The 10,860-nt window shown below is 42.6% G+C and overlaps 1 protein-coding gene across 2 annotated transcripts in view; it reads left to right on the forward strand.

Moving 5' to 3' along the window:
- The window catches only part of chek1 (checkpoint kinase 1), a 28,462-nt gene extending 23,207 nt beyond the window's left edge, over positions 1–5,255 (forward strand). Inside the window, exons 13-14 of one of the 2 annotated variants that reach the window (XR_004416777.1) lie at positions 2,704–3,483; positions 3,624–5,255. Coding sequence is in view for 1 of the 2 variants with exons in the window: in XM_033050003.1 (XP_032905894.1) it covers positions 2,704–2,799 (96 nt within the window). In the remaining variant the exon portion in view is untranslated. Of the gene's footprint in view, positions 1–2,703 lie in introns of both variants that reach the window. The other variant, XM_033050003.1, reaches the window with a different exon arrangement.
- Positions 5,256–10,860: the final 5,605 nt, after the last annotated feature.

Below are 10,860 nucleotides of genomic sequence, written 5' to 3' on the forward strand. Positions count from 1 at the left end.
CTACAATGTTTTACTTGTGTCCTTTTCAAGCACTTCAAAATCAAGTGAAATCATTAGCGTTGTCTTCGTGACATGCTACTATAAGGATTCACCTTTACAGTTTATTCTTTTTCCAATTTAGAATACGATTTTAGTTTGACGAAACTGACCAACAATCCAGCAATCTTAAAGTTCAAGCCCTATTATTAATTGTGTGTGAAACCGGGGAACAGAAGTGATAAATTGTAGATCTCAGAAAGAGTTGCATTTCTAAATGGATATTTAGTTTTCTAATTAATTCTTCTTTTAAACAATGTTATTCCTGGTGCCAAGATCTCTAATATATTCTTCTTGCTGAAGGCAATGAATTCTTTCCAGAGTATGAACGCGTTTCTGGCAAAGTTCACACAGAAACACACTGTGCCAGGTTGTGAAGGCCACGATGACATTATCCTTGTGGTTGCTGCATGCTGATATCGAGCGCCCTGCATTGGTTGTCACAGAAATCGTCCTCTCAACTTTGGCATTATTGCTGAGCCTCGAGCATGAGCAGTTTTCCCATTGTTAGCTTCATTCTGAGTGGAAAAACGCTGCATTGTAAATTGTAGCTGGGATCAGTAGATACCAGTGTGATTACTGAAAATGGCTGGTGGCCCGAGTGACTTTGGGTAGTTGTTTGACAGGATCTGCTGTCTGCCTTGTAAACTAGACTATGTAAACTTTTGAACTCTGAATTGGCCTAACTCCATCTGCAGATTTATGTCTGAGATTTAGTCTCTGGAGCCGCATAGTTAAGGGCCAATTGGATTTCTGTCCAAAACTACACCTGACTCCTCCCCCACTCCCCACCACCACAGCATTGACGTTCTTGGTTAAATATATTTAATTCCCTTCATGCTCACTCTTCCCATGTAGAGATGTTTACTTTAGACTTTTGACATACAGCGTGGAAACAGGCCCTTCATCCCACTGAGTCCATGATCACAGTGAATGGTGGTGCTGGCTTGAAGGGCCAAAAGGCCTACTCCTGCACCTATTGTCTATAGTCTATTATCTCTGGCGCTGTAAGGCAGCAACTCGACTGCTGCGACATCGTGCCGCCCCTTATCACATTTACTGAAATTCTGCCATTAAAGAGGGGAATTATAATCTTAATACTGCAGATGTTCTTAATTTATGTTCCTTATTGTATATATTTCTGTACGAAGCAAAACGGGATAACATAATCCAAAGCAGAATCACACTGAAAAGAAACATGATCTTGGTGTAAGATGACAAGAGATCGTAAGAGCTCTCACCGTGTGGTAATCGCTGTCACAGATTGTTATTCCAACAGGTCTCTCCCTTCCCCCAACCCTATTTTTGGTGATCTCTAACAACCCCTTCCCCGTCCCCACCTTTCTCTGCCCCTCCCCTATGCCCCACCTGGACCTGCACCTATTTCTCCGTTTCTCCCTCCACCTACATTCCTTCCGCTGACTTCACAATTTGAAATTCTTTCATCCTTTTGCCTCATACTTCCTGTTTTTAATCTCTGACCTTTATACAACCGCCTGTCTAACAAACCCCCTCCTCACCTGTGGTCACCTGTTATATGCCATGCTTTGTCCTGCCCCAGCTTTTTTATTCCCTCCCCTTCAGTCGGCCTGAAGAAGGGCCCCGATCCATGCTCATGCTCCAGGGATGCTTGCTATCTGACTCATTGAGTTACTCCAGCACTTTATCCCTTTTTTTTGTAAACTCCAGCATCTGCAGTTCCTTCTTTCTACATTTCCCCACTCTTGTTTTGCCTCAACATAGTCTTGCTGATATTTTAAATCGCTTCTCCTGCATCTATCCTACAAGTGTTGATATGGCGTGAAAAACCATGAGGAAAGCAAAACTTTCCTTTTAAGTAATACAGTTATGGGACGCATGCGGAAATAAAGCAAAACATACCAGCCTTAATGTTGAACCATTCACGATCTAAAAAGTATTTTGCTGGCAGTGAGACAGACTGCAGCTGTTTCTTCAGCTAAGGCCTCCATACAAAACTAACGCAAGTCTGAAACTTCAACAAAATATAACTTACCTCTACCTCCAGATTTTAATGCCTTGGCTAAGGAAGTCACAATGAATATGGTGTTAGTTTCTATGTAAGCAGAGAGTTTCATTTGGTAGCATTCTCACAACTTCTGTGCTTAAAAAAAGGCAACTGAACTTCCGTGCCACACGGCGGGTCGAATTTGCCCCCTGCATCCAGGCCTCCCGAACTTCGGCCCGGCCAGAGCTGGCAGATCCGTTCCCATAGCTGACCTCCATGGCAGATCCGTTCCCATAGCTGACCTCCATGGCTGACTTTGTGGGCCGGTATCTCATCCCCTCCCTCCCCCCCCCCCCCCACTCCGTGACTTCTCTTGGTCCAGCAAAACGGATGATCCAGAAGGCTCTGGAACAAGGGTGCTGGAAAAACACTGGTGGACCTGTAGTACAAAGTTGTGCAATTTATAGAACATGCCAGCTAATTTGTCTCACGAAAAGTCTTACAAAAATATGTAAATAACCACAATCAGCAGAACAATGTTACACTCGTAGGAAAAGCAGATGATCTAGAATAAGTACCTGAAGGGTCCTGTGTATTGTGCATAAAATTAAACCCATCTGTGCTGACAAATTCCCTTAATACATATTTAAATATTTTGAGGTTTATTCAGAGGTCTAAGGGTTTGTTTTTTTTTCTTGCAGGGTGACGGTCTGGAGTTCAAAAGACACTTTGTGACCATAAAGCACAAATTAAATGATATCATCTACACTCAGAAGATCCTGACGCCTCTAACCTGATTTTATTTTTGAGCGTTGTATCTGCTGGGATGATGCTACCAGTAGTATTGTGTAGGGTAACGGCTGAGTTACATTATTTGACTCGACTTGAACACACTAAAGTAGGTGCTTGTTTATGGTTGATCGGTAAGAGTTCAGCCCAGCCATAATTAACGGAGAGACTTCAAGAGATAGATAATCGACTAAAGCAGCAGAGATTATACCTGAACAAATTCACTCGGGTCAATCAAAAGCAATGCTTCTCTCTCACCCCCATTCTGGGTCACTGTTTGAATCTCTGCCAGCTAGCTTAATGTAGATTCTCTTCTTAGCAATGTTGGGAGGCACTGTTAAATGTCAGTCCCCAGTTAGGTGTAGGTCAAGGATTTTCACAACCAAAGTCAAGTCAGTGGAGAGGTGGGGTTGTGACAGTGGGCCAATAAAGTGTTTATTACAGCAGCATGCCCAACCTGTGGGCCACTTTGCTTCTAAAAATGTTCTGGAAATTTCAAGGTAATTTTTTACAAGTATTTAAAAAAAGATAATGCTTGTCCTGTCTGAGATTGGTCTTGCCGCAGGTGTTGGGGAGATATTGGGCCCAATCCAAGACCTGATGGTTGCGAGATCGGGCTGGTAATTTTAGCACCAATATTACTCTCCTCGTCTCTCCCTCCATCCTCCTCTCTCTCTCCCCACTCTTGCTCTGTCCCCACTCTCGCTCTCTCTCCCACTCTCTCTCTCTCTCTCCCTCCCCCTCTCTCTCTCTCTCCCCACTCTCGCTCTCTCTCTCCCCACTCTCACTCTCTCTCTCTCCCCACTCTCGCTCTCTCTCCCTCTCTATATAGCTCTCTCTCCCTCAGTAAATTCTGAGCATTGATTAAAATGCAGAAATAGTTGGATTTGAGATCTTGTGTTTACTATGACATATTTCAATTCGAGTTTTCTACAGATTAACAATAGTTACCTCATTTTCTCAAATTGTGTAGTTTGTGAAGCCCCCACCTCTCACTGGAACGCTTATCTGCACAGATCAACGTATCTGGTGACGGAGGAGCTGTTACTTTGCCAGCTGTAACATTTCACGCATTCCTCGGGCCATGGCCAATTGTGGAATTCATGACCAGCTTATTTCACATCATAGGTATGCAATACTTTGTTAGCTGTAACACATCTTATAACTGAATCTGATTCCCAATACAACAACTTAATTTTGTCTTTGATTTAAAACAATTCAGCTTTTGTGGTTGATTAGCTCCCTTTCTGTTCACTGCTGTGTATGTGCAGCAATAAAATGAAGTTCCTCGAGGTAGATATTTGTTTATTAACAACTCGTACTTTAAAGAATTAATCGGACTCAAGGGAACAGAAGAAATGGACTAGTCATCAGGATTAGATGTTAACATAGGTAGTATTTTATCTAAAATTAATTTCCCTCTCCCAACTAGATTTTTCTAAATGGTTTTGTGTTCAGATTTAAATGATATGGGAAATTCTGCTGTAACTACTTTGGAGGACTGCCTGCATGTCACAAGATTATCTGTGGTCTGCATCAAAAGTAGTGACTAGATTCAGTTTCAGTTAATATACTGCCAGTACCGAGAAAACTATAGAGACCATATCAACGAGGTTTGTTTGGAGCCAAGTGTTTCTGGTAAAGAGTTTATGGAGGGTGGCACTAAATTCCCCAAAGTTGCAAAAGATGAATCATTTTCTGCAAACTATTGAATAAATTATTGGTTCCAATATGTTTCACTGTTGGAGTGTCGAAATCCAATTTCATGTATGTTGCCGTTTTTGATAAAGGGTGAAAATACAGCTGAAGGTTCCGAGTATAAAGTTTTGATTCCAAGAAACACACGGCTGTAGAGTACATTGTGCTTGATAAATAACCTATGTTTTTGACAAAAATACCATGCAAAGTAATTAAATAAACCTTTAAATTGCTGGGGGTGGGTGGGGGTGTAGATCTATGTGTATAATATTCCAACTTGGTTAGAGTTTGTGAAGTTTATGAGAACTTGGTTTATTGAAATTTACAAAAGAGATTTTATAGAAAAAAGGTAATCTTGAGGATCTGGGCTTTGTAAAGATTGTGGTGTGAACAATCTGCTGTTCCACCACCTGAATCATCTCACCCAGACACTCCCTAGACTGATATATAAATGTCAAGCATGAGAACTATTTAGTCCATTGGCCTAAGAGCATACTTCAGCTGACCCTCATTCCTTCTTAATCCATCTGACCACTTTGTGTTTAATTTAGGATCCCGGATCATTTCCTGGCTTGTTCTCTTTACTCTGGTGCTCTCACTTTAAATGTTGACATTTTCCTTTTCAATGCTTTCTATTTTATCCACACAAGTTTAATTTTACTGCTGTTTACTGGGGTTGTGTAGTTGTTCAAAAAATTCAGGAAGAGATTCTTGTGTAGTTTGTCAGATGTAATGACGTTTTGAAATAAAAGTGCTTTTGTTGGTGGATGCGGTTTATTTACTATTATCAGATAAAAGTGATCGGAAAAGATCCAGGATGCAAATTGAATTGGATGCAATAATAAAATAGTAAAATCATGTTTTTTTGACATCTCCTGCCTCCCACCCCTCTCCTCCGCAAGAAATTACAGAGAATTGGGAACACAGCACAGACCATCACAGAAACCAACCTCTCTTCCATTGATAGACAAACAAATCTGGAGTAACTCAACGGGTCAGACAGCATCTCTGGAGAAAAGGAATTGGCGACATTTTGGGTCGAGACCTTTCTCGACTCTATCAAAACTTCACATTGCCTTGAAAAGGCTGCCAGCATAATCAAGGACGAGTCTCACCCCAGTCCCTCTCCCATAAGGCAAGAGGTACTGAAGTGTGAAAACTAATACCTCCAGATTCAGAGGCTCTTTCTTCCCAGCTCGTATCAGGCAACTGAACTATCCTACCAACGAGAGAGTCGGTCCTGAGCTACTATCTACCTCATTGAAGACACTCGGACTATCTTTACTGGACTTTATCATGCATTAAATCCTGTATCTTTACACTGTGGATGATGGCTCATTGTAACCATGTATAGTCTTTCCGCTGTCTGGTTAGCATGCAACAAAAAACATTTTCACACATGACAATAAACTAAACTAAATAATTCAAAACTATAGTCCCTAGGTGAAGAGTAGCACAGCTGGTGGACCTGCTGCCTCAGCACCAGAGACTTTTTGTTTGATCCTTCTGCTGCTGTCTGAGTGAAGTTTGCACATTCTCCCTGTGACCACATGGTTTTCTCTGGGTGCTTCTGATTCCTCCCGTATAATAATAATATCTTTTATTGTCATTGCACATAAGTGCAACAAGATTTGGTATGCAGCTTCCATCTGATGTCATAACTTAAATAACTAATAACATTTAGATTTAGATACCCTGAGAACATGGTTTGTAAAAAGAACATTACAACAGTAAAATAGTCAAGACAGTTCAAACAGATGTGTCTGTGCGACGTGACCATCCGAGGGAGACAGTGCATGGGGGGTGGGGGCACTCAGCAGGGCCGGTTCAGAGCCGCTATAGCTCTGGGTATCTTAAAGACGCACCAATTCGTAGGTTCATTGACGTCTAGATTGCTGCTAATTTGCAGGGAGTGGATGAGAAAGTGGGATAACGTGGAACTGGTGTGAGCGGGTGATGGTTGCCGTGGATTTGGTGGGCTGAATCCATCTCTAAACTAAACTAAAGAATTGCAATGTACCCACTACCATGTAGACAATATAACAGCAGTTTCACAGAAAAGCAACGGTGGTGACACAAACCTGTTGATGTTGGCTGGTTGAAAACTATGCTTGGAATATTTGTCCATCTTAGGGATGGCACTTCTAGAAATACTCTCAGATTTGCATTACAACATTAGTTATATTTTAGTGCCTGCGTTCTAGAGTGAGTCATGAATCTTGAGTTTAATTTGAGTATGAGTGAGCCCAGATGACACCTAAATAATATTATGGTTCGAGTGTTTTTTATGTAAACGGTAAAATGAACCACCGGGTGGCGTCAGCCATGGCTGCCTCGCCAACAGTCTGTCCTTTCTTTCCTTTGTGTTTAATTGTATGTGTTAAATGTGTTCTTTAGCTTGTTTTTATATTGGAGGGGGTGGTTGGGGGAAACTTTTTCTAAGCTCTTACCTCGAATGAGATGCAATTTTTTTCCCGTATCGTATCTCCGTCCACACTGCGGCCTAACATCGAGGAGTTGGCGGCCTTTGCTGGAGACCGATTTTCAGAGCTCCACCGCGGGTGCCTGCTGACTAACCATCGCGGAGCTCGCAATCCCTTTGCCAGGGATCAACCTCGGAGCTCCATCCGTGGGTGCTTGTGGACTTTAATATCACGGAGCCCGCGATCTCTGGTCAGGGAACAACTTCGGGGACTCCAAGCCGCGGGGGCTTCGACCGTCGACCGTCGGCTGCGGGAGCTTCGATCACCCCGATGGATGGTTCAACTGACCCAACCGCGGGAGAATAAAGAGGAAGAAGCTTAGACTTTATTGCCTTCCATCACAGTGAGGAATGTGGGGAATCCGCTGTGGTGGACGTATACGTTAACGTTTATGTAATTGTGTGTCGTGTCCCTTTTTTCCCCCGTATGGCTGTATGGTAATTCACATCACTACCTTAATTGGTACATGTGACAATAAAAGACCTTTGCAACCTCTGAAAATGGCAACTCAACATCTTTGGAGAGGGAAAAGCATATGTAGATTTCCCATTTTCCAGTTAACATTGGACTTGAAACTGCGCACCAGGTTTGTTTGTTTTGTAGGCTGGCCAAGTCGTTGTGCTGCATCTAAGCTCAACCCTCAAGCTAGAGATTTATTTTATAAATTTATTTTTGGTCTTTATTCTCCCCGAGGCCTTTTTTAAAATGTATGTTTTGAGGTTTTATTTTCCACTTAAACTTCACTAACCACATTGCCAGCAGTTACAAGACAGTAGATGGATATGTACCAAACGTGGCCGAATGGGACTTGCTTAGATAGGGCAGCAAGGGCAAGTTGGGCCGAAGGGTCTGCTTCCATGTTGCACGACTCTATGACCTACATCCATCATAATTTGTTGCCTTGGAGCAAAGAGCAGTAAATGAAAAAGCTGCCCGAATAGTGATGTGTTTTGTCGAAACCATTCTCCTTTAATCAAAACTTCTACTGTCCAAGTACATTTTATATTAGAACTAAAATTATTTTTGGAGAAATTTAGCAAACTTCAAAAATAACAACAGCCCCTTAAACATCCATCATGTGTTCTGTTCCATCAATTTCCTTGCACCAAATTCTTTGGTATCCTTATTTCACAAATTTTTCTCTTGCTTCCAGAAGCTTAAATTCTCCTCATATCTGGGACCTGGAATTTTTTGTGGATTTGTAGAAAATTGTGTGCTAATTTTCCTTCCACAATCCCCTCGCTGTAAATTTCTAGATTTTTTTTCACTTGAAGACAGAATTCATTTCCACTTTTCAAAACATTTTTAAGCACCTCAGTCAGTTTGTATTCTGGTTTATGACGTTCAATATGTTTTGTCAGCTGCCTGGTGAGATTGAAGGTCCTTTCCAACTTTTAGCTAGACTTTTATACTTGTCCCAAGGATTGAGAAACGTCACGAGAGAGAGGCAAGGCTAAATAACGAGTCTCGCCAATTGGGTGTGCCACTCACCGAATTTTGTTGCTGCTAGCGACAGACGTGGAATAGAAAAATTACTTTTAAGGTATTTTGTCTTTCTGAAAACAATTTTAAGAATAACTAGACCAAGGGGGACCCGTTGGGTCCTGTCCCCTCAACGCGCGTTTTTTTAAGAATAATACTGTATGTTATGATACAGCATTTTGGCTATATATTGATTCCCTACTGTAGGGTGTGAGCGCTTTACATCCTTGCAAAAAACCTACTGTAGCTAGTGAAAGGTCCTATTTTTACACTAAAAATATTGTATTCTCGGGTCGTTCCGAAATGGTCCACAGCTTATTGGTATTCACCTTTGTGCCTGTTGATCGAAACTAGCACTTGAATTTCAACATTCGAACCCACATTTTCATATATTATCTGCAATAGGTTTAATCTAACAGAATGGAGATGCAGTATTGGTGCAGAGAGAGAGCAAAAGTACACAAGTTGATGTGAGAGTAAAGTGAGAGGGCCTTTGTAACCAAGGAATGTTTGAAGCTCATAAAAAGATCATCTACTTTGTATGACCAACACCAGCAGACATGACAATAATGTACCAATGCCACCACCTTTACTCACTGTTCACAAGCAAAGGAATTCAAAGAATCTCTTCAACATCTTCTCTTCCCTATTCTAGTGGATTTACTGGAAATACAAAGCATGAATAGAGAGTAAAGTTTATTCGCGTTCACATCATTACAATCGCACAGGCTGAGATTGCTGAAGGGTTTGTGCATAGATGGAGACTGGGTTAAGTGTGAAGAGATCAGGGTGAGTTACACTTTATCACTGCGGCAACCTTTGGTTTGAATCGCTGTATTGAAAGGCAATTTGGTCGATTGCGCCTGATCTGGTTCTTTGGATTTGGAGCTGCGAAGGCAAATGGTATGAAGGTAGCATGCCAAGTGACCTGAGCAGAAACAACCTTACCCCTGAAGACTGAACGTGCCCTGTAATACCCTCTTGAAACATTTAAGAAGGAACTGCAGATGCTGGAAAATCGAAGGTAGACAAAAATGCTGGAGAAACTCAGCGGGTGAGGCAGCATCTATGGAGCGAAGGAAATAGGCAAAGTTTCGGGTCGAGACGTTGCATATTTCCTTTGATCCATAGATGCTGCCTCACCCGCTGAGTTTCTCCAGCACTTTTGTCTACCCTCTTGAAACATGATGATTTTTCAACTCGTCTTTTTCTCAAAGTAACTCCTTAACAATTACCACTGCATAAAATGTTAGTTCTGGTCTATTATCTCTTATTGCTTGTGCCCAAAATTCAGGGACAGTTACTTCCCAGCTGTTATCAAGCAACTGAACTGTCCTTTCAAGAGCTAGATTGCGGTCCTGACCTCATTGGAGAACTTTGAACCTCTGAACCTGACCCGCTGAGTTACTCCAGCACTTTGTGTGTTCGTTTTTGTAAACTACAGGAAGCACTCTGCAGGTTAGGTAACATCTGTGGAGAGAGGAGCAGTTCAATGTTTCAGGGTGATAACTTTCCATCAGAGCTGATGAAAGGTGATCAGGTTCAGGGAAAACGATCTAATGGACAGGCCAGGGAGAAAAGAGAAACATCCAAAAATCCACGTGCGTCAAGCTCTGTAAAGGCAGAGAATTAAGGGCCTGTCCCACTTGGCCGTCATTTGCGGCTCATTTACGCGTCAAATGTAAAATAGGTCGATGAGTCGTGACGCGTGACGTCGCGCGCAAATCACGCTTCATCATGCGTCAGCACAGCCGTCTGGTGCGCGTGACGTCATTAGAATACCCTGCTTCCTTATTCTGCATCATGACCATCATTTTATTGCGACAGCAACAACAGAGACTTCTCTTAGCAGCAGCCCTCATACTTACAGATCAGCCAGGCAGGAGTACAACAAGAAAGGCTAGCAAGAAATTCAGGAAGAGGTCTGTGTGGACGAGGTTAGAGGTTACATGACGCGTAAAAGGCGGGTCAACTGCGTATGGGCGCCGCACGGCGTCGCGTGTTTACGGACGTTGATGCACGGTGATGTAACCATGCGTCACCACGCGATACAGCGTTCGACGCCAATGCGTCAGCGTGATTAGCCAATGCATCAGCGTGATTAGCCAATGCGTCAGCGTGCGTACGCGATACGTCACGCAGATGGCCCGCAAGGATTTCGTTACCCTACGAAATCCTGGAGCGCCTCGTGATACCGCGTGCTACTGCATGCGATTCCACGCCTCACCATGCGCAATGCGTGCATCACCCACACGCACCCCATGCGTCACGAAGCATCGACCTATTTTACATATGACGCGCAAATGACGGCCAAGTGGGACAGGCCCTTTAGGATACACGAAGTGCAATAAGATGTTCAACCCCACCTCAGACTTTTGTATTTTCTGGAATGTTATCAGCAGAATG

This window comes from Amblyraja radiata, chromosome 33, assembly GCF_010909765.2.
Source record: "Amblyraja radiata isolate CabotCenter1 chromosome 33, sAmbRad1.1.pri, whole genome shotgun sequence".
Taxonomy (NCBI): Eukaryota; Metazoa; Chordata; class Chondrichthyes; order Rajiformes; family Rajidae; genus Amblyraja; species Amblyraja radiata.